At 40.0% G+C, this 24,456-nt stretch overlaps 1 protein-coding gene across 4 annotated transcripts in view; it reads right to left on the bottom strand.

Moving 5' to 3' along the window:
* Nucleotides 1–300: 300 nt before the first annotated feature.
* AFAP1 (actin filament associated protein 1) overlaps nucleotides 301–24,456 on the bottom strand; it is a 118,629-nt gene continuing 94,473 nt past the window's right edge. For 3 of the 4 annotated variants that reach the window (XM_030491455.2, XM_030491456.1, XM_030491457.1), the window contains exons 10-18: nucleotides 19,688–19,899; nucleotides 18,058–18,203; nucleotides 14,439–14,556; nucleotides 12,607–12,864; nucleotides 11,212–11,326; nucleotides 9,529–9,693; nucleotides 8,740–8,930; nucleotides 7,855–8,016; nucleotides 301–3,900 (exon numbers count right to left, since the gene is read on the bottom strand). In XM_030491455.2, coding sequence (XP_030347315.1) covers nucleotides 3,874–3,900; nucleotides 7,855–8,016; nucleotides 8,740–8,930; nucleotides 9,529–9,693; nucleotides 11,212–11,326; nucleotides 12,607–12,864; nucleotides 14,439–14,556; nucleotides 18,058–18,203; nucleotides 19,688–19,899 — 1,394 coding nt within the window. In that variant the 3' untranslated portion in view covers nucleotides 301–3,873. The remainder of the gene's footprint in view (nucleotides 3,901–7,854; nucleotides 8,017–8,739; nucleotides 8,931–9,528; nucleotides 9,694–11,211; nucleotides 11,327–12,606; nucleotides 12,865–14,438; nucleotides 14,557–18,057; nucleotides 18,204–19,687; nucleotides 19,900–24,456) is intronic. The other variant, XM_030491458.2, reaches the window with a different exon arrangement.

Genomic DNA, 24,456 nt, shown 5'->3' with positions numbered 1-24,456 from the left:
AAACTGATATAATAACACTAGCTCAGCAGTAACTTCTGCTGTGAGCCCTAAATACATTGAATTTCCATTTGCCATTGCCTGGTGAGCCCTTAGACTCCTTCAAGTAGCAGAAGATCATTGCACAGTTAAATGGGGACAGAACTGATACCAAAAAAATACTAATTATGACCCATCCAAGCATTTTTCAACCAACTGGCATGGGAGAATGGTTGTTGGTTGAGGATGACTATTGCAGGTGTCCTGCTAAGGTGCCACCTACTTATTACACTGACAAATACCAAGAAACAACAATGCAAGTACTTCTTTTTTTGACAGGTAACTTTATTAATAATGGTCTTGGATCTGTCGCACCTATCCGGTGCCAGTCTTTTTTCACACTCTGCGAGACTTTCTGAAGGCTAAACTAGAAAGACATAAAGTTAGTTGAAGCTACTAAGACACACATTGGAAGGTGGGTCTGTTTTGGACTTTTTCTTCCTTTTTTTTTTTTTTTAACAGAAGTTTCCATGAATGTGTGCCAAAAAAACTTAAATACATTGAGAAATACAGTAGAAAGACTATATTTACAGTCAATTATAATGGGCACTGCCAACATATCCAATAACAAAAATAAAACAAAAACTTTTTTCATGTTTCTTTCATGCTTTTTTTTTTCCCACAGAGATTTTTTTTTTAAATATGATTTTGTTTTTTTTAAAAATACAATAAGGAAATAATTACATTCTTAATATGAGAACATTATCTTACAACATACAGCCTGGGCCAATTAATTTGAAAGTGTCTTTTTAAACAAAACTTGATACTAAATAAAGTAAAGTATTCTTCATTTGAAAAATCAAATTGCCACAATCATCTCAATAAAAAAACCCATATTTGACCCCCCCAAAGTTATGATTTGTTTTCTTTTAAAAAAAGCATCACCCATTAAAAAAAACCCAAACAATTTAAAAAAAGCACCTGGTACAGTGACAAGAGTTTGTTGAGGAAGCACAAGTGTAACATTTCCTTAAAAGACATAGAAATGGTTTAAAATACAAGCGTTTTCCTTTAAAACAAAAGTCATGCTGCTCTATTGATGACTTTGCCTGGTGATCGTGAAATCTAAAACTGGTGAAAATAGAAACTCTGTTGCTTTCTATAAAAAACTATGCAGCAACAGTGCTCTTCAAGAAAACAGAGTACATTTCACAGCACCGAATGTGTCTATAGAGAGGTTATTTCCCGAGGTTCTTTATTTTCCTCGTTTGAAATCTTTGGCTGTTACATAGAACAGACATGTCACTAATGCAAATTGCGATGGTACCAGTGCACTTACCTACACATTAGAGACATACATCCAATTACAGTATGTGCCAGGTTGGGGGCTGTGGTGGCTTTATGGAGCCCTTGCTGGAGGAAGGGTGAAAGAAGGATGCTTAATTTTGCCTGCTGCAGCGGGTGCTATGGGTGCCAAGGGCACTATAGGTGCTGAGGGCAATCAGCATCTATGGCAGAGCAGAAGGGTCCAGCACCAGGGCTGGGGTTGTGAGCACGGCCCCACCACCACATGATTTTTGTTTGCACACTTCTCTCTCAGGCATGGATTAAAACCTATCTTTGCCAAGGATTTTTTTTTTTTTTTTTTTTCCATGGGATATAGGGGGTGGAAGATACAATAACAATATTGGGTAAAGAAGACAAATAATGATTTGGCTTTGGACTACTCTGCATTACTTGATGCGGGACCACTTCTTAATGGCAACTGTTAAATCATTGCAAACATTGACTAGAAGCCTAATTTGCATCATAAATATGTACAGATATAAATTAAATATTTATTGAAATATACAAATAAATAACTTAATTTGAAATAAAAAGCCTAAATGAACTTATTTTTGCTTCAAATTTGTTTCTGCTAATATTTATGGGAACTTGATACTGTTTAGTCCAGAGTCTCCACTTATAAAGATAGTGAGTAAGCAGATGACCTAAAATAATGTAAAAAGATCCTGTTTTCAATGAAAACCACACTGACAATTTGCTTCCCTAGTATATCTGCATTCCTGTGGCACTTTGTACAAAGCATAGTCCCAAAGAGGCAAAGAGCCTTTCCTCATGTTGGGCCCCATTTCTACTCTGCTAATGTCAATGAGATCCCTGGCACTAATTGCATTTGGGACCAGCACACAGCTCTGTGTCATAGCAGCTATCAGGTGTTTCTGATAGCTCTTTCTTTGCTTTCAAAGGCCACCAGCTCCTGCGGGAAGTCCTCTGGCATCCAGCTCAGCTGGGAATCCCAGTGTACCCTTCAGGAGTTACACACACCTATTCTTAAAGGTAAGAAACAAACTGTAGGCTAGGCCATAGATCCTCGATAACTGCTGTCTTGCCAACTTCTGATGTTTTAATTACAAGTCTTAACTAATGATCAAGACTCCAGCCCAAACAGCTGTGATTGATTATCTCAAAATAGGAGTAGTATTTTAATTTTTTAAATTAATATTTTCTAGTCCTCACAGTTGAGGAGGGAAAAATCTTGAGAATGTGATTGAAGGCTCTCCAAAGGCTTAAAAAAAAACCCACAGAGGAAAAATTAAAAGAACCCAACTCATTATATGTTTTTTTCCCTCTCTCTCTCCTGATTTTTAAAGCAAATCTTGAGATTTTGAAGGACTTTAGTTGGCAATTTACTGCATTTAAGTTCTCAGGAGTGACATGGATGGAGACAAAGAAGAACAGATTTCTATCATTTTACAGACTAAAACACAAGACGCTGTTTCCTAGTAAACGGAAGTGAACACCCATCTGAGAAAAATCCCCAATTACTTGTAAAATCATGTATAAGAGAGTCTGGAAATTACCATCTTTTCAGTCCATTTTCCTCAAAAATAATAGCTGACGTCTGAAAAGACAATGGAAACTAAGTACAGCAGTGTTCTATAACTCAAGTTTAACAATACTATATTATAAAAAACAAAACAAGACTGACTGCATAAGCTATTCTGAGTTGCTATTATCTGTTGAGGATTAATTTCAATTACGCTTTCTCTTTTTCAAAAAGTATAGAAAAGAAGCAGTATCTAAAAATACCTGTTTGCCTTTTAAAAAAATCAGGAACAAGTTATAGTTCAACAACATGACCTTTGAAAATGACTGGTACTTCAGAATACTAATAAAGAGAACGTACTAAAATGCACGGTGTTTTTTTCAAAGAATGGCAGCTTTTTATCTCCCAACGACAAAAGCATCTGTCTAGAAAGTATCCATAAAATGATTCACAGCTGAGTCGTGTCACCCCATGGTCTCGCACCAGCGTAGAGGACAGCAGCACTGAAGAGCTCCTGTCTTCCTGGCCAAGGAAGCCATGCCGTTTCTGTGAATACATTCTTCAGTTTTCTTCTGCCACGCAAACAGCTAACTGCAAAGAGACTGCCAATGAGCAAGACTTTGCTCAGCCACCTCTGTGGCAGACCTCGAAAGTCAGTTTTAACCTGTGAGAGTTATGATTTCACATCAGTCTTTATGCACTGGTCTTCACTGGTGTTCAGTTCACATCGCCGGTCAGTGCTGTTTTAACAAGGAGAACTTTCAACTGTGACTTTATGCTCCTTTTAAATTACTATGATTGGTTTGGTTCTTTTGATTTTCATTTTTTCTTTACCAGTGACGTTGGAAATAAAGAGTTACAGCTAATAAAAAGGGCACACATAGTTACACAGCAATACAGTAGAGGGAATACAGGCAAATTAGCGCCAAGCTACCATCAACTTAACAGAATTATAAAACCTCTTATGTTGTATCGCTTGATATGACCTTTCAGATGAGTCTTTTGCAGCCTATGTCTTGGTCCATAATAGGTAAGGCCTTTATGGGAAGTGAGTGGTTTTGCTATGTCTATGTTCCATTTTTCATCTCCCATTCCTGGAAAGGGGGGGGGGAAAGATACGGAAAATGTTAGAGAAATCAGGATATTTTATTGATGTCATCACATCTGCTAAGCCAAAGCCGGCTGAAGTCAGTAACGGTTTTTCCATTAACTTTGCTGGACCCAGCCTTCTGCCCACAAATTAGAATCATAGAATCATAGAATCATAGAATCGTAAGGGTTGGAAAGGACCTTAAGATCATCTAGTTCCAATTAGTTAGGGAATGCTAACAAGTATGTCCTGATAGTGTCTGTGCACAGCTTCCACCCCTCTGCAGCTATATTCAGCAACTTTTTCCTAGTGCAGTGCAAATAAGCCGTGTTTGTTTTCTGCAAAGGGTGCTTATAGAGCAAATTCGCACACTGCAGTTGGTGCGAAGCACTCAGCTGGAGCTGAATAAGGGAGAGGCTGATTTTGCATCTAGGACTTTCTAACTTACTTGCATTAGACAGCAGGAAGCACTCAATTTAGTGGTAAACGCTCCATCCCTGGCAATGTTCAAGACCAGGTCGGACAGAGCCTTGGGCGACATCGTCTAGTGTGAGGTGTCCTCGCCCATGGCAGAGGGGGTTGGAACTAGACGGTCTTAAGGTCCTTTCCAACCGAAACCATTCTATGATTCTAGGGTATCTCTTACAGCTGACAACAAGTGACTGCTTTACTACTTTTCAATTTTTTATTATTAAATTCAGGGCAGACACACATTTCTGTGGCTAAAAAAGGCAACTTACTGAGGCAGAGAGACTTACAGGCAGGGTAAAGAAAAAGACGTTAGTTTACGTTGCATTTGTTTCCTATATACATAATCTAAGTTGAGCTATTGCTTGTCAAGTTAAAGAAATCACTTTGCCTTTCTGTGCCTCGGTTTCCCCACCTGTTAGCTGAGGACAATGACACCATCCACAGCAAAACACGTAATCTATAATGCTTTCATACATGGCTCATCCATGTGTTGCCATTTCTTCTGTTTCACAAGTGAAAATTATGAGATCAGGATAGCTAAACACCTAGTTAAATCAAACTTGAGTGATACCTAAAGTATTTCCTAACAGTATTTAGGAGCTGAAGCAGGATGGGCTCAGGTTAGGACATCTACACTGTACCTACACCTTGGATCACACACTTACAGCCATCAGGAACTAATGAAGATACAACGGAGTTGGCCTCCAGCTGAAGTAATCTCCATGGACCAACCGCCCAGCTGCTCCTAGCCAGGCACTGGGGTCTATGGATTCCCACCCAGCTACTCTGCAGGCAGCCTGCTGACTTGGCTCCCAACCCAAATTCCAGAATTTAATACTCATTCCACAGCATTTAAGAGCTCTGACTGAAAACCATTACTTATGCATGTAAATATCTGTTTCGGCTGTTGAAAGCAGTAACAGCATTAGTTTGGCTCAACAGCTGCACAACCATGACACCTCATCAACCATTGTAAAGCAGCAGTAAAGGTCACAGTTTACTGTGGCTGCTTTAACAATAGAAGAAAAAAATAGCTTGGGTTTAAGCAGGTAGACAATAATTTATTTAATTTTTAGTCTTGTGGGTTTGTTTTTGGGTTTGGTTTTTTTTTCTTCATTTAAATAGTGCTTTATTAAAATAAATACAATATATTTAACATATTCCATTTTACACTTCAAATTATGGTAAAGCTAAACTTAAAACCAGTACTGGTAAAAACTAGATTGCTTTAAAAAAGCTATTACTGTATATTCCCTATGTATGCACTACCAAAGCTCTAAAGGAAGTCCTTGGCTAAGCAACTGGGAGGAGAATTTTCTAAAATGTTAAATAAGACTTGAAAACAGTAGCTTCTTTTGCAGGTGCAGAAGGAACTTTTTCTTTGTTTCCATTTCTCCAGCAGGTTCATGCCAATAAAAGTGTTTAAGTCAACACTGAGAGGCTGACTGGGAGCTGGGAAACTGGAAAAGCTCCTTTTCTTTTCCAGTCCCTGAACATAAGCAAAATGTAAGCTGCTGACATTCACCAGTCCACCAGTTTTGAAAACAAATCAGAAATAATCATTGCAGTTTCCTTGCTACACATAACAATTTGGGCGTAGGAATTAATTTGAAATGTGAAATGTTTAAATAATTGTTTTTCTTGGTACAGCAAGGATATTTAGACCAGTTTACTTCTCTAGCAATGCTAATGCATAATATAGTTTTCCACATTTTAATACAGTCTCTATTTGTAGCCAAGTAGAGATTAACAAAATTGCAATTAAAATGCCTTCTGACTTCTTAAAAATGTGTTATTACTTTCTAAAAAAAATAATAAATTAAAACTGTTACAAACAGAAAAGTTAAAAAATCCAAAAATATGTATGCATACATTTGTATATGTATAGTGTATGTCCTAAAAATGTCCACTTGCTTCTCTATTTCCTTCTCATGTCAGTGCATTGGAGAGGACAGAGATTTTGGTTGAGCAAGCTCCCCAACCTGCTGTCTCAAGTGCCTCTGCCCTAGCAGAGAGCAGTGCAATGCTGTGGGCCCATTAGCATGGTGGCGATGTGAGGGTGGCTGCAGACACAGGGCTGGCTGGTGACAGACTCAGCACTTTCGTGCAAGGAAAGAGCAAGAAGGGAGGCACTCAGTGCGTTCAAATCCATACTGGGGAAAAAAGTAAAATCTGACATTTTGAACGCTTATACAACTCCCTCATAACACTGGGAGATTTGCCAGTTGCCGAAGATGCAAGCACAAGCACAGACGTGAAATCTGTTTCACTCCCACATATTGCACTGACATCCATGCGTAGAGAGCCAAGTTCTGCTCTGGGATACTCACGTGTGACGCCCTTTCCTTAGCCACATCTATAAAGCCTGGCTCACTCGTAACTGCAAAAGGCCAAAAGAATTGAGAGCCAAATTCCACCCTCGCATATGTACAGTTACCTCCCCCCCGGTAGTGGGGTGTGCTGCAGATGCATACCTGATGGCAGACTTTGGCTGCGGCTCTTTGCAAATGGGCTGAGTACAGCTTGTGTTGCACTATCTAATTCAGCAAGATTTCACTCAATATTTAGTGCATGAGGTTTTAGGAAAAAGCTGTTAAAGCTAAATTGGATACTTTGAGTTGTTTTTCCCAGGATGGGAATTATGCTTAGTAGCTCCATATCCTTTTTAATTAGCCTAATCTTATACCCAAGACTCCTCTACAAAAGAGCTTGACCAAACTATCACATCATCCAAAGCACAGCAATATCAAACAGCACAGCAGGGTTTTTCCTGTATGGTATATACTGAGCGTAAAAAATGTACTACAGCTGGAAAGTATTCTTTACACCAAAAATGTTTAGGTTTTTATAATGCCCTGGTTTCTCCAGCTGTACAGCTTAAATGGTTGGCTTTAACGTGCCTGTCCAGTGTGTAGCACAAATCCACATTCCATTTTGTAAGAATTGTGCTCTGCTAGACCACATTCCCTGAGTAACTCTGTGCTACCATGCAAATGTAAGACAAAGTGTATAGTTAGAGATGATATCTTTTTGAGACAAACTAGATTATAATTGGAATAAGCTTTAGAGCACATGAATCCTTCTTCAGGTTTGAAAACCAAGCAGCAAACTTCGAAGTTAAATAGAACTGAAACTTACTATGTTGAGTGTAACTATTCTTAGTTGAATTTAAATGAATCTGGCTAACTGGCAGAAAAAGCGGGTGATGCCCATGAAAAGGATGGAGGAAGGTCTCACATAAGGTATAGCAGAAGTAATTCGTGGCCTGGGCAATGTAAAGAGGTTAAACAGGCTGAGGGGAGAGGAAATGGAGACATTAGGATGTGCCAGAAAAACAAATCATTTGTCGAGATGATGTTTTTTCATTATCTGCTACATTTAGCTGCCCTCTCTCCTTTTCTGTCTCTCTCTCTCCACAAGCAAATGAAATTTTTTAAGGAAGTAAGAAAAAGGACAGAAAAAGAAAATTAGACGTAAGTGTTCTCACCTTTGCTTTTCGAAGGACATGGCCTCGACATGGAGAATTATTTGAGGAGGGAGGACGCTTTAGAGCTGCTGCGCTGTTCACAGGTATTGAGCATTCAGTATCACTGGTATCACAACTGGAGATTGGGGAGTTTTCCAAAGTTCGGTGCTTGAAAATTGGAGACTAATTAAGAGTGAAAAGCCTACAGTGAGTTTCCTCCAAGTAGTCACATGGGCAATATTTTCAATCTACATTTAGAACTGCAGGATGTTTTTAAAAGATACCATATTCATAATAATGATGGATAAATGAAAAAGATGTTAGTACAAAAGAAAACAAAACAAAGTGTTTTGTGATGAAAATTAAAGTTTGTTTTCTGTGATTAAACAACATTGGGTTATCCGGAGGAATTGACACATCCCTCTCTGATCCTTCTGATGGCTCCGTCTGACACAGATCTATAGCATAAGCCAGGACTGCCATGCTCCACTGTGAACGTGTGAGATGCAGCCCTTGCAAAGGGTGACAATGGTTAACAGCACAAGTAGTTTCCATCACTGCACGATGACTTGGTGCATTTAAATCTCACTGGGCTGGAGCAATGTCTCAGTTCATGCACTTTTACGATCACTGAGGACAATGAGGTGTCAGCTTTTGCACGTTATGCTAACACACACTGCCTGTGAGTTCTGTATCTATCTGCTCCCTGTTGCTGTAGAAAGTACACCAGATTTAGGTAAAGAATGCAAATGACACAGAAAGGCATTTAGTTAGTTCTGTTCTTATTTCCTGGGCTTAATAAACCTTTCAAAAACACTCGGTTCCCACTTATTTCACTGGAGCTGAGAAGACAGAGTAGTCCCAGACCATGGCACTGGGATTTGTGCTTTTAATGCCTTTGCATACCTGTGGGCTTGATGTTCCCGACTTGGGCTCAATAGCCAAGCCCAGTGTGATGCCACCAGCCAAGGCTTTCTTAAGACTCTCCTTCACCTCGGTCAGTTCTAGCTCCAGGTTTACACGTTCAGCCTCCTTCTGTTTACACTCCTCTTCCAACTTCTTCAACTTGTCTTCAAGAATCACTTGGGTCTTCCTGCCTGTCACCCACAGAAATGTTATTATTTCAATAAGAAGCTTAAATTCACAATTACAGAAATTATTTTCTTTTAAAAACGTAAGGAACAAGGTCTCTAAACATCAGAGACATCACAAAAAAATTACGTACTTTGCAAAAAACACTTTTTTCATGTAAAACATTTAGCAACTGAAATAAGATACTGTCTTTCAGGTACCTCAGCTAGATTTATAGTCTCGTTTCAAATCGGTATTTGTTCTGGTTATTTTTCCATGTCATGCAAATATAGTTAGCCAGTCACAGTAAAATTATTCCCATGTTCTGTTTGTCTGAAATCCACATCAGTGTTGTTTCATAAGTGTGTGTATCTATATGCACATACATATATAAAAATATGTACATAAAATAGGTATATACATATATATCGTATAAATACATACACACACATTATATATTTATATAATATTTACATTACATTTAGAAAGCAAATATAGAAATCACAGAGTATTGTTTAACATCAAAACCAAACCCTGTAGTGGCTTGTCTTCAGCACAGAATGCAAAGCTATTTGGATAATTGAGCCTATCCAGGGCAGAATCGAGCACAATAGGACCTCGTACCAGCATTGACTTCAATGGCAGCACGTAGATCTTTTCTTTCTTTTCGGAGCTGGGCCAGCCTATTCCGGAGTGCCTCTTTCCTCTTCAGCAGCTCCTCCTCTTTGCTTTGTAACCTCTTTGCATCTGCCTCCACACGATTCTTGCCATATTTGTACTGCTCCGCATCTGTACATATTGGATTGTAGTTATTTATAGTCCAAATTAACAGAAAAACTCTAAACTATTCCCTGAGACTGAACACCACACAAAGCATGTTCATGGTTTGAGAAGCCAGTTGCCATCCCTCTTCCGCTGGCTTTTTCTCAAGGGCCATGATTCCTGCTGAATTCTGCAGCATAGCTACAGAAATGATAAAGGATAGACAGTTTTTTCCCTTTTATATGGGTGAGATGAGAAATACCAATTACCTTATAGTACATTGGTTTTGAAAGCTGGCCTTGCCTTTCTCTGTAGTTCACAGGAAGGAAAGGAGGCTTCTCTTAAGCTCTGAACCCTTGATTTTTAATTGGAATGGGTCAGAGGAAAAACACCCGTTTGCCCTTTTGCCTGGTTTCCATTCCTACTTCAAGTGCTTAAAGCACACGTCTTTTCTCACCTGACATAAGAGAATACAAACATGTTCTCACTTTTTTGATACTTGAGAGCTTTCTTTTTCTTTTTGTCATTTGCCATATAAATGCTTTCATTTCATGGCTCACATGTATTTGTAGTATAGTTTATATCACAGCCCTCTCTATATCTTTGCTCCAGTTGCAGACTCAAAGAAAATAGGTCAGCTAACAGATCACTTTGTCTGTCTGCATATATGAAGGCAAACTCAAGGACACTAAACTGCTCCTGACAACTAGCTTTAGTTGGTCTTTAGTAACCGAGATGCCTTTACTCCCACAACCATCTATTCCAGTACCAATTGACCTGCATGGTTAGAAAGACACATACTTTTTTTCCTAAAGTCTAACCCAAATTTCTCTTGTTGCCATTAAATCCATGAATTCTTAAAAATTCATCATGGGATTAAAAAACCACATTAATTCCTTCTCTAGAAGAAGCCATGCTTTTGACTCCATATTTAAAAAATATGATTATAGCTCTTTTTTGTCTTGCATACTTTACACAAAGCAATCCCTGTTGGGAATGTCCTAGAAGCAATCAACCTGCCCAGAAGAATCCTCTTTCTGAACATGCCACTCATCAACTTAATTTCCTCTCTGTGGGAATGCTTTTGCACTGTGTGGTTGTCTTTGTTATTTTGTTAAACTGTTTTCTTTTTCATAAGTGATAGGAGTAAGTCCACTTTTGAGCAACATAATGTTCTCATGTCTCTCCCAGCTCCTAAACCTCCTCATCCAAGGGGAATACAGAATTACGCTCTGCCCCAAATGAAGAATCATTACCCTTTTTTGTTTTCTTGCTGCCCTCATGACTTTGCAGTCATGGGTCCACATTTCATATTTATCATTCTTGATATGACAGCCTTTTATCTTGAGGCATGGCTGGAGTAGTAATGACTCATCAATGCACACAGTATCTCCTATTCAAAGTCTTGGTGGGCAGCTTCTGCTCAGCCTCTCAACCACAGAAGCACCACAGTGGTTCTTTATCTTGTTTGCTAAGACGACAGCTATTTTGGGTATCCTCATGACCCCACTCACAAGTGAGGCAGCAGTGAGGAGAGATACTTACTGGATGCGGTGCGCTTTACACATGACACCGATTCAGATTTCTTCGGCTGGCTATTTAAAGTTCTCCCTTTTCCAGTGATCCCATTAGCAGTTGCAGGAGGCTTCTTGCCTTTAAACTGTTTGAAAATAAAAGTACAAATGGGCTCCAGCTATTCCTGTGCCACTGGAATTACAGTCACCCTTGCATCAAGGGCAAAGCTTGACAAAAAGACACCTGCTCAGAGAGCTTTAATAGAGCACATTGATCGAGCTGGAAATGGCGCTTCCTTCAGAGACGTAGTCTCTGAAAGCTGTCTACTCAGCGGGAGCCACACCAGCAATCACAGGAAAACAAGCGGGTGAACTCCCCATCACTGGTGGCATCACAGTCTCCAAGATATTTAAAACACTTACATTTACTGTATTAAGAAAACCATTGTGAGGCAGAAAAGCTGTACCTTTGAATAATTTTATACAGTGAAGATTCTTGAAACACAGGTTTGTCAGAGTTAATTTCATACAGAAAACTCCAACAGGGTTTGCCACACAAAAAATCAACATTATTTCTTATTTATTCTATGGCCTTGCCATACTTGTGGTGCGTGGATTTTTTTTCTTTAAACAATATAATTATTACACATTTTTAAATGTTAGGAGTTAACACATCCATTTCCTCTTATACAATCTCTACCTACTAATTGCAAGTTTTTCTTACTTAAAAAACCCCTCACATAATGGTCAGACAAGCTCACAAGATTACTAGAAACAGCACATTTCATGCTAAAGGCGATTCCATTTAGAGGGCTCCCTTGCAATGAACTGAACCCTGGGAAAAGCCACACTTCAGAAAGCAGCATAGACATAGCCTTACATTTTTTCCACGGGCAGAAAATAACAGGCAGTAATTTAAATATGGTATATACACACTACATACAATATCATTTAGCGCATATATATAAAATATGTAATGATACTTATGTATATTCACTATATATATAACCATAGTATATACAACATACAGATCAGTAAAATTCTAGAGAGGCAAATTTGCTGTCACAGCCAGGTCATACTTCACTTTTTCTTTCTTTCAAGTCATGACTCCCTAAGGCAACAGAAGGCAGACAGATATGCATTCAGGCTGGGTTTGGAAGGCCACATCTATTTTTTTGTTATTATCCACAATCTGTAAATCATCAAGAACTTGTGAGGAAAGCCTTTCCCAGGCACCTATACTTCCACATTGATTTTACAAGTTAGCAAACCTACGTTTCATTTGCAGTGGGCTCGTGCCTAAACTCCAAGTGCTTCAGTGCTAACACTAAGGGACAAAAATAGCCCAGGGCCCTTAAGATAACAACCAGATAAACAGAACAGCCAAAAAATAAAAAGCTTTGTGAAGTATTAAATAGTACAGTACCTGTGAGCCAGATCCCCTCCCCACAGCAGAGGTATTAGTGACAGACTGAGCAGAAGACAGATTGGATAAGACAGGGTATTTGTAATGGTTAGAGGAGAGTTTGTCAGTAGATAACCTATTGGGTTTTCTGTCAGCTGGTGGATAGCGCGCAAAGATTTTTGGAGACGGCAAGTTATCGTACAGGCCTGCGTTATCATAAAGCATTTCTTCTCCAATGTTCCTGCTACGAGAAGAAGGAAAGCCATCTTCTGGTTCCCACTGCAACACATACACTTTGGCAGTTAGTAAACAATATACCATGCAGAACCTCCTAGGTGAAATTAAAACATTAGTAATTCCTTTGACCATAGTAAGCCCTTGGTGTTTAGCAAGTATATGCTCATTGCTTACACTTGAGTCAAACTATTTAGAAAGGAGGGGAGGACACAGTGTGGAAAGGAAGCATTGCATTACATAGGTCATAGCCTCAGTTCTGTGCATTTTCCATAGTACGAACAAACTGGTACTATCCTATCACCCTTTGTGCAGGGGGGTTGGAACTAGATGATCTTAATGTCCTTTCCAACCCTAACCATTCTATGATTCTATGATTCTATAATTCATTTGCTGCACCTTCAGTTGTTAGCTCTAGCACTGAGAAGGCACTATCTGACTGTGTTAACAGAGGGATACTCACAGACTACACAGATGAATCTGTGGGATTACATCTGGTACATGAGTTGTTAAAAGTAATATGGCCTAACAGTTAGCAGAAGCCAAGAGGGTTTTGTTGTTGGATTTTTTTTTCTCTTTCTTCAGGCTATATGTCTTTCTAGTGAATACCAGCTGCTGGTACACTAGCATTACATTTTATTTGCTCGAGAATTATTATTCTGAGCTAACCAGCTCAAATAGCTACAGGCCATTCCTTCTTTTTTTTTTTTTTTTGCCTTTTCAGAGAAATGGAAAGCTCAACTCAGTCATTCATTCAATTAATCTTAAAAGAAACCAACTCAGTTGCCAAATATCCTTCCTTAATCCATCCTGGCTGTGGCAATACGCTACTCATACAAAGGCATGAGCACATCCACACATGAAAGAACTACACATACAGACTACTCACCACACATGTGGTTATGTGTTGTTCCCAAGAGGGGCTTTGTATCATCTTTATGACATTACTAAGACAGAGGACTGAACTTGCAGTCCATTTCATAATTTGAAACTCTGAATTTCTCTTCAGTTGAGCCTTAGTGGGGGCCTCTATGAAGCAGCCCAAATCAAGAGCTGACACAGGCTGTAGCTCCCCTGTAAATCTTCCTGAGGACCACATATTTCTATGGGTTAACATCCACTATGTGTTAAACCCTATTACACATCTGCGTACAATCAGCTCTGCAATTTATGACGATGGAAGTGACCACTGTGGTCCTCCTTTGGGGTGGGCAGTACCTGCTGTCATGAGGAATGCAGGGTCAGGGACTGAGAAGTATTTGGGTTTTGTTCAACAGACACCAAAATATGCCTTGTGTAACTGAGTCCTTCACTTTGCCAGGTCCAGTGTGATCTAAAAAATACCCCCTAAAGTGAGTATCATATTCAAGGACTTGGCAACAAATTGTCAACAGGCAACTGCTTTCTAAATGCACGTTGGCTCACGTGCAGGTTAATGTAAACAACATGTCCCACACCCCTCACACTCTGTAGGTGCGAAAGAAGTTAGCAGCCCCAAATCAAAAAAATAGGAGTTCATTTGGAAACTGCCCAGTGGGGCTTTTTAGATAATATAATTTTCAGATGTCCATGCATTCAACACATGCAAACCATTTGTTCTGTGCAAATTCAATTCCTACCGATCCATTTATGCAGGGAACATCATCGTAATGAAGTGCCATTCCACTCGGACAGGCGTAGCCATTGGCAGTGCTTCCCCGGTATGGATTTGTAGATATAACTCTTCTGTTCATGAAACTGAAAAAAGAAAACATAAAATATAATAAAACTCATCACTTAAACCTAAGTCTAAATGATGATTCAGTGGTATGTTCCTTGTATCTGATTATGTAGCCTGGAAGCACATATTTTCTCACTTTCTGCAAGATAATTTTCCTTCTTTCGCTACTCACATGTTGCTGATAGCAGCCAGTATTACAACATATGTTTCTGTACTCCATTCTTACAGTGCGGATAGAACTGTGTGAAAGCTAGGAGGGCAACAGCTGTAACTGCTCAGTGGCATGTTTGCATGGGAACCTGCTGATCTCTGTTATAAACCAACTTGCCAGTGTCCCATAAAATTTCCCTTGTTGTCTGCATCGGGGAGAAGCAGGTGTTTCTGGGTGCGTGCATGCTCGGGGAGATGTGAACTTAGGAACTGGTTGAAACAAGAGTCAAACCCAGGAAAAAAAAAAAAGGTGGAATTCTGATGAAATCTAAGTTAACATATCTATAAAAACTTGCTGAATAATTACTTCCTTAAAATCTGGGAATTTTTCTTTTCCATATCAAAACTTTTGGCTAGGTAGAATGTGCACAGTGGCACTATGCTTCCCAACTCTGTCTGGGTAATTGCACATGCAAATACTCTGTATACTCATTCTTGCTCTGTATTTACATGTGTATCTCAGATACACATGGTGTATCTGAGTCCTCTGGAAACTTCAAAAAGGATTTTTTATTTTATTGTATTTTCCCTCCCCTCTCCCCAAAATCAACACTGTAGCTTGTTTTACTGGAATTCTGCAGAACACATGCAAGATATCATGGACTACATCAGGCTTGCCAAGATCAAACAATGCAGAAAAATGGCAGAATCACGCCCAATAGTGATAACAACCCCAAGGGTGAGTTTTCCTTTGTAGCAACTGATGAAATTGAATGAGCTATAGAGGGAGATTCCAAATAGTTCCTATACCTTCAGGTGTACGTCAATGGGAAAACAAAGCTTTCCATCCCAAACAATGGAACTATTCAGACCCTGTGCTGACATTCATAAAATATGATAAAGCACTAATAAAGTAGAGAGGGTCTTCTGTAGCACTGGCTGGAGCTCAAGAATGCTGTGGTTTCAACAGTTGGCTAGTCTATTGAATTACTCATTCAGAAGGAGACAGACCTCATCCAACTGTGGCTCACCTGAGCTGCAGGAGACCCAGGCTCACAGGAGGGACAAACCTGCCCAGTTTGGTGTGAGCCTGTGAGCCTTTTGGGGCACTGCAGAGGTGGAATAACCATTAGACCATTAGAAGCTTTTCTTACTTCAAACAAACAACCAAAACCTCAAGATAAATTCCATGATTAAATAATGTTTTTAACATTATCGTATTTCACACTTCATTAGATATTATTAAAGGGCTGCATTTGTTTACTGTTCCTCTTAATGAATAGCATTACTCGAGTGTTTCTGGTTAGTCTGAAGGAATGCATTTGGGTTGTTATTGTACTTCTTTCTGATTAAGTAGCTTAAAGAGAGAGTAATGCATAATAACTAGATCTGAAAACTGGGCTATTCATTAATGACATCTGATACATCTGTAGTAACTCCACCACCAAAGGAAACTAATATTTATTTAAGTATCTGCAAACACTTCATAAGCATTATTTCACTAAACCTCATTAATCCTGTTTACAGATGCATTCATGCAAGTTAATTGCATTGTGAAACTGCGAGATGGAAAAGGAAATGGTGAAAAACCTGCTTGGAAGCATTTTTCCTTCAGCCTTTCCTAGATACCTAACTATTTAGATGAAGAAAATTGATGGCACTATTAATGAAGAGCTGATCATTTTGCAAAGTATCAGTCTCAGGAAACGAATAACCAATAATCCAAAGTGACTGTGTGATAATCAAAGCTTTAATGGTACCTGCAGTTAATTTGGAATACTGATATTCATTCTATAAAGGGCAACAATAGTATTTTACTAACACTCAAGTATCTTTGTAATTTCTCCTCATTTTCTAGGAGTAGTTGAAAATCAGCAGCTACTCCAGTTGCTTATCAACAAGCTCTTACAGCCTTTTAAAGACACCCAATGAATTTTAACTAATTCTTAATAGGGGAATTCTGCTATTTTGCAAGTTGTTTGACATTCTTTTCTAACATGTGGTCTAGTTGCGTATGTTTTTTTCATTTGGCTCCAATTAATATCACATTTGTTCAGGAAAGGAAAGCCACGCAGTGTTCGGGGGAAAAGGTTTCCATTCTATTTCTTTCTTAAATGTGGTTATTGCTAGATGCTGACTGAAGCAAAAATACATGTCACCACTGGATAAACTTTTTTGAGCCCTATTAACTTCAAAACAAATATTCACATGAGTCTGTAAGCTACGATCGTTTTAGATTCTATCGAAATTATCTGCTTTTCACAAAACTGGGTTTGTGGTAACACCGGGTCACCTTGATTTCTATCAGAAGTCATTCAAACCAGATCCTGAATGAATGAAGCTGCACATTTTCCCTCCTTAAAGCTCTCTTCATACCTGGCCAACAGTAGGAGAATCTTCTTTTGGAAAACACATATGGGATGTGATTCTCTAATGCACTAAGTCACACAAATACCAAATTTGTGTTTGGGGTCTCATTTTGCAGCGAGATGAGGGGGGACACCTTTGCCAGCTGTCGTCTCAGGCCACCCACTTTCTGACCATGGGAAACCATGGGGAATGTCTGCATGAGGGCATTCCAACTGCCCCAACTGTTCCTTCACTCCTGTTTCTAAACAACCTCATCTAGCCAAGGAAAAATGACAGTCTTTTCCTCCAAAGACTGCTGTAATGCCTAACCTGACTTGAACATGTAAATCACTATATATGCTAAGTGTGCATTACTTTTCTGAGCACGGGATCAGTAATGGGGAATTCACAGCACTGATTTGCAATGTAAACAGAGTTTCCATGCTGTGCCCTAGACACCTTCCCAATTTCCACCTCCTAAATTAAAACCCAGAATTTAATTGGACTGGGGTGAGCTTGATGAAGTTTTTAATTAAGTATAAAGAACTCAAAAAGGAAATACCGAGAATGTTGCATTCCAAAACTTAAATTTGCTATACATTTTTAGTGTACAGCATATATTGGCCTGTATATGCTGTATATGTTGGCTATATGTACAGCAAATACAGCCAATAGATAGATAAACATGAACTATGTAGCTGTATATTTCAGCATATTTGTTCTCTTCCAGGGATACTTCTAAGTCTTCAGGCAAAGTAAAAGATTAAAATGTAGCATTTGATAAGGAGACTTACTGCAAAAAGGAGTAAAGATGTGAGTAAAGTTGGAGTGTCTGCATCTTTTACAGAACTTAGCAGGATGCCAACTCTATAATCATAAACACATCTAACATGATGTGATGCTAAATCACTTCAGGAGTTCAGTATCTGGCAAAGAGGGAGGTGGATTTTGATAAGCTGTGTTGGCACCGGAGTCAACATGCAGATATAAATTCTTAGAGTACTGGAAATGCCTCTCACCAGAAGGTCTGTTTGGCAGCCTGAATGACACTTGCAGTCATTTCCACGTCAATGTAGTCATAGTGCAGAGCTCCAGGGTCTGTCGATGACCCCGTTTCCGCCAGCAAAATTCCTATCCATCTGCCCATGTCTTCGGAGGAGGATGCCTGTGAGGAGGGGGCAAGAACGTAGGTCAGGTCTTTACTCTGCCATTGAGCTGAGCATTATTGCAAAAAGGCGCATTCTTCTTTTCTCTGCTGACAAATTGCTACCACATTGTACAAGAGGCTCTGGTTTCTCTCTGCTGAACTCCTGAAAACATCAGGATTTCTTATTAGATCTGCTTTGCTAGAAAGAGGGCATATTAAGTAAGCTATGTGCTCGTCAGTTATGATGCAATACAAAGTGGGCAAGCTCCAAAAGAGAAGAAAAAATAATTGTTTAAGGCTAGCGGATTCAGATTTAAGTCATGCTTATTTTAAACTTGAGAAAATTCAAAGCTATAACAGAATTATTTTCCTATGCTAGGCTGGGGGACTTTAGTTTGCATGACTCCTGAGAAGAAAATGTTAGTGCTAAGTAGAAACAAGGAAGGGGGGAGAACAAAATAGTGGAAGAGATTTTAATGTTGTTTTTTGAAAAGTTCCACTAAATTTGTCTAGCTGATGGAATTCATTTCCCTAATGGCACAAGTAAAGACATGAATACTATTAAAATAATTTTAAATTTTTCATATTTTGCTTCAAGTCACCAATTCAAAAGTTAAACATTAGCAAGATAAATCATGGAAAAAAATGGGGGGTGGAGAGGAAACTGGGCAGTTTCTAAATTTCCTGTTCTTTTCAAATATTTCATTGTCTTTCACAGTTCCTCAAACTGATTTCTATTTTTTTCAGCTTCTCTGAACTGCTTTCATGTAACAGGCCTAGTTGCAAGGGCTGAAGACTAATGTGACCTGCAGTCAGAAACCCAATGCGGTCAAAGTGTCCATACTGCCATTAAAAGCAAAAGGTTGCCTCCTCCTGTATCTTCATTATACTTTACTTTAAGCATCTTCTCATTTCAGCTTTAAAAATATGATGACTAAAGCCCCTCGAAAAATCCTGACCCACTTAACAGATGGAGGTATGACCTTCAAACTGCAAAGAGTGTGCTACTGTGTACACATGCAGTATGTCAGAGAGACTCACCAGGTTGATGGCACACTGTATTTCTTACTGCAGAATTACCTTAATAGACACACAGACTGAGCAAAAGGAGTTCACATAAGTAGCAGACAAATGAAAGTTAATAGCTTTAGAGTTCCCATTATTTAATTATTGCTAAGTTATTTACCCAAAGTAATTATATCCCTGACGTAAAAGTGTGCCTAGACAAGAAGGAGGGATATTTTAGTAGCAGGTCAAGGGAAGGTCAGTGTGGAGAAAAGCATCTTACTAAGAAGATTTCTGAACTGCATTAAATTTCAGTTCTCTTTTTGCTGACAACTCTTAATATTTCTCTTCTCCTTCCAGTATTTATTATACAGCTCTGCAATAATATTATTCCAAAGATTTTTTTTTTTTTTGGAATGGCCAAGTTGTAAGAAAGTGCTTCTCTAATACAGTTTGTGGGTGTTCCTACAAATCATAGCTATTAGCAATCACCACACCTCGAGCACAGCAACCTCCTGCCCGTTTCGGAGCAGGCGGAAGGTCAGAGGATGCTTCGAATCCAGTCCCAGGATGACTTCGCAGCCACGGAGAGGGATAGAAACAATGTGCGTCTTCAGATCTGTCCTGTCCTTGTGGAAAATGAGTTTATTATCTTTCACTCTGCACCAGCGCTCACGCCAACGGTTATTTGAGAGCACATTGAGATAGCCTGGAATAAAATGAAACGTGAGATATTTTATTTCTTTTTCTGAAAACAAACAAACAAAAAATTCCAAGAAAAACCTTACTTGTCAGTGTAGCGCTAGCACTCAAACTACTGATTCCTTTTATAATAGAAAGTCCAGATGGATTTTAGGAAGACAAGTAAATGACCTGCCTCACTTCTTTTAATGAAAGCTTTCACTGTGCCAATAATCTAGGAAAAAGCATATAAAGATGTGATCCTGCTCATATGCCAATGGCTGTTCTGTGTTAGTCACAGCAGCAGCTGGATAGGCAGGAGCACGCAAGTCCCTAAGACTTTAGTAAGAATGGGAGAGAGACAGTGATAAAAAGGTACATATACAACTGATGTGCTCACACAGAAGACCCACCTTCTCCATGGGTAATGCATTTGGTAACTGAGGCTGACCAAAATTTTCTGGGAAAATCTCAGCTCATATTATATAATTAGGTAATGAGCTACCTTCTGTAATATCCAAAACTGGCGTTTTAAAGACCTACATAGCATTAATGTTATATGTTCTAATTTCTTTTAGAAAGAAGAATGCACGTTTGGTTTGCAGCACTTTTAAAGCAGAATTTAGAAGCTCACTACCAATGCCAATAAACCAAAATTCACATTGATCTAAAATTCAAGAAGTTGGTGTATATGAAATTTAGCTAAAATTGAAGACAAAAGTTTAAACAAAGATTATTTTTTTTTCCCCAGGATTAATACAGTACTCTTAGAACAAATCAAAATTTCATGAACAAACTGTCTTTTAAAAAACACACCTTTCTTACCATGCTCTATATCGGATACAGTGTCTAGGCATATAATATCATTAAATGAGCAGTGTTTTGTGTTTTTCCTTCTCTGTCCCATAGCAACGATCATTCCAGACTCAAACGTTAATAACAGGACAATTTTCCTGCCTTATTTAGTTTGGGAATGAAAAAGAGAAAACAAAACAAAACAAACTTCTGCTTCTACATTACGAATAGTACTTGAATTCAGCATGTTGCTGCTTCCAAACAGACTATGAGGAGGGAAACAAATGATATCTTGAACAGGCCAGAATTTATGTAAAAAAAATGTCTTCAATCTCAGGTCTGATTTTCATTTAATCCTGTTGGATAGCTATCTCTTTGTTTTTCATTAAAACTATGACTTATCATTAATTTTTCTGCTTTTCCCTTCCAAAATTATGGTTCCAATGTCAAAGCTTGATCCAACAGGATACAGCAGATCAGAATTGTGCACATCTTGGAAGGTGCCATAAAAAAAGGAGGATGTGCACAACCCTCTGATTTTGGCTCCTTGTGATGATCGCACTCTTCAGCTCTTCTCCCTCCTCCTGTAACAAAACCCTGTATAGCTGTGCGTTATACTATAATCCCTAGAAATGGAAAAACCTTCACGTGCAAGCCAGCTGGCTTGTTTTGGAGTGAGAGCCCTTTTTTCAGACAGTACTTGTTTTTCCCCTCTGCTCCCAGCACACTGCTCGGAAAAGCTCTTCCAGACCCTCCAACTTCAGCTGAACTAAGCAGGATCTCCGCTTTTCCTCCCACATATCCTTACATAAACCTTCAACACATGACATGACCAAAATGGCTTGAGTGTGTTCCCTGTTGAGGCATTACCATTTCAGCTTAGCCCAGGTGGCCAAAGACCAGTAATCATAGAATCATAGAATGGTTTGGGTTGGAAAGGACCTTAAGATCATCTAGTTCCAACCCCACTGCCATGGGCAGGGACACCTCACACTAGACCATGTCACCCAAGGCTCTGTCCAATCTCGCCTTGAACACTGCCAGGGATGGCGCATTTACCACTTTTTTGGGCAACGTGTTCCAGTGCCTCACCACCCTCACAGTAAAGAACTTCTTTATATCTAACCTGAACTTGCCCTGTTTAAGTTTGTACCCATTACCCCTTGTCCTGTCACTACAGTCCCTGATGAAGAGTCCAGGCTGAACAGCCCCAACTTTCTCAGCCTGTCTCCACGTGGGAGGTGCTCCAGCCCCCTTATCATCCTCGTGGCCCTCCTCTGAACTTGCTCCAACAGCTCCATGCCCTTCTTATGTTGAGGGCACTGTACACAATACTCCAAGTGAGGTCTCACAAGAAGCATGTTAAGCTTCTCATCAACCAACACCCCCCCAAGTCCTTCTCCACAGGGCTGCTCTGAATCTCTTCTCTGCCCAACCTGTAGCTGTGCCTGCCCCGACCCAGGTGTAGGACCTCACACTTGGCTTGGTTGAACTTCATAAGGTTGACATTGGCCCACCTCACAAGTGTGTCAAGGTCCCTCTGGATGGCATCCCTTCCCTCCAGCGTATCAACCGAACCACACAGCTTGGTGTCGTCAGCAAACTTGCTGAGGGCGCACTCAATCCCACTGTCCATGTCGCCAACAAAGATGTTGAACAGGACCGGTCCCAACACCGATCCCTGAGGGACACCACTCGTTACAGGTTTCCAACTGGACTTTGAACCGTTAACCACAACTCTTTGCATGCGGCCATCCAGCCAATTCTTTGTCCGCCGAGTGGCCCACCTATCAAATTGATGTTTCTCCAATTTAGAGACAAGGATGTTGTGCGGGACAGTGTCGAATGCTTTGCATGAGCCCAGGTAGATAATGTCAACTGCTCTGCCCCTGTCCATCAGTTCTGTAGCCCTATCATAGAAGGCCACCAAATTGGTCAAATAGGATTTCCCCTTAGTGAAGCCATGTTGGCTTTCATCAACTACCTCATTGTTTTTCATGTGCCTTAGCGTGCTTTCCAGGAGAATCTGCTCCAAGATTTTGCCAGGCACAGAGGTGAGGCTGACTGGCCTGTAGTTCCCTGGATCTTCCATTTTCCCCTTCTTGAAAATGGGGGTTATCGTACCCTTTTTCCAGCCATCGGGAACTTCATCTGACTGCCATGATTTTTCAAATATGATGGACAGTGTCTTAGCAACTTCATTTGCCAGCTCCTTCAGGACCCATGAATGGATTCCATCAGGTCCCATGGATCTCTGCACATTCAGGTTTCTAAGATGATCTTGAACCTGATCCTTTCCTACAGTGGGCCTAAGATCTTCATTCTCACAGTCCCTGCATTTGTCTTCCAAGACTTGAGCAGTCTAGAGGCTCAGATTAGACACCATGACTAGAGGACTGGACAGTGAAGACTGAGGCAAAAAAGTCATCGAGAACCTCAGCCTTCTCCAAATCCAGGGCCAGTTCTCCCATTTACTTCCAGAGAGGGCACACATCATCCCTGGTCTGTCTTTTGTTTGCAACATACCTACAGAAGCCCTTCTTGTGACCTTTGACATCCCTGGCCAGACTCAATTCTATCTGCGCCTTAGCTTTCCTGACCTGATCCCTGGCTTCCCTGTATTCTTCCCAGGCTGCCTGTCCTTGCTTCCACCTTCTATAAGCTTCTTTTTTCCTTCTGAGTTTTCTCATCAGTTCCTTATACACCCATGGAGGCCTCCTGGCCCTCCTGCTGCATTTCCTTCTTGTCAGGATGCAATGCTCCTGAGCTTGGAGCAGGTGATCCTTGAATATCAACCAGCAGTCTTGGGCCCCCCTGCCCTCTAGGGCTTTATCCCATGGAACCTTACTAAGCGGGTTCCTGAAGAGGCCAAAGTCTGCTCTCTTGAAGTCCAGCGCAGTAAGCTTGCTGCATGCTCTTCTCACTGACCTGAGGATCTCAAACTCCACCATCTTGTGATCACTGCAGCCAAGGCTGCCTTGGAGCATCACATTCCCCACCAGCCCCTCCCTGTTGGTGAGCATGAGGTCAAGCATGACACCTCTCCTTGTTGGTTCCTCTATCACTTGCAAAATGTTGTACCGAAGAGCTTTGCCATGACTCCAAGTGCAGGTGGGGTTTAGTTTCCAATCTAGCTGGGTGTTACCTGGATCCCCACCAGGCTTTTCCCTTTGTTCATGGGAGGTAGAGCCTTCTAAAGTGTAAAAACCTTCAACTATGGAACAGCCTCCCAGAGGGCATTGAACTGAGCCAAATTTCTGGTGGTGAGAAACTTTTCTGCAAAAACTTCCTGCAATGACCAAAGCCTAGACACTTACATATTTTCCTATAAAATCTGCAAGTGGTGTTGAGTAGAGCCAAATACAGGCAACAGTAATGGCTATATTTATGTCCATATTCGAAATAATGATAGAAATACTGAGAATTAGATTATACAGCTGTGGTTGAAGTCTCACATAATACAGAATAATCAACGGAGTATGAGAGCCCGGAAGTCTGAGTTTTTATGGAAGCCAGATGCTTCGGACAATGCATCTGGCTGGACACAGCTTTTCCCAGCTGTTCTTTTGGTTGATAAATCACATATGTACTTAGCTGATGTATAGACATATATACACACACTTATTTAATCAAAGAATGTTTATGTGAATAATTCCCAAAGCGTGGCTTGAAAGCCACCTGTGATCTACGAAATTCTAGCTGGTGGTCCATGAATCTGCTGCTTTCACACTGGGCAAGCATCTGTTACACTTCATGTGCCCACTACTTCTGCCAACTACTGTCTAATCAC

The sequence above is a fragment of the Strigops habroptila genome, chromosome 7 (genome assembly GCF_004027225.2).
Source record: "Strigops habroptila isolate Jane chromosome 7, bStrHab1.2.pri, whole genome shotgun sequence".
NCBI lineage: Eukaryota > Metazoa > Chordata > Aves > Psittaciformes > Psittacidae > Strigops > Strigops habroptila.
The sequence above is the reverse complement of the archived record's forward strand: the minus strand, read 5'-3'. Positions and strand labels throughout refer to the sequence as shown.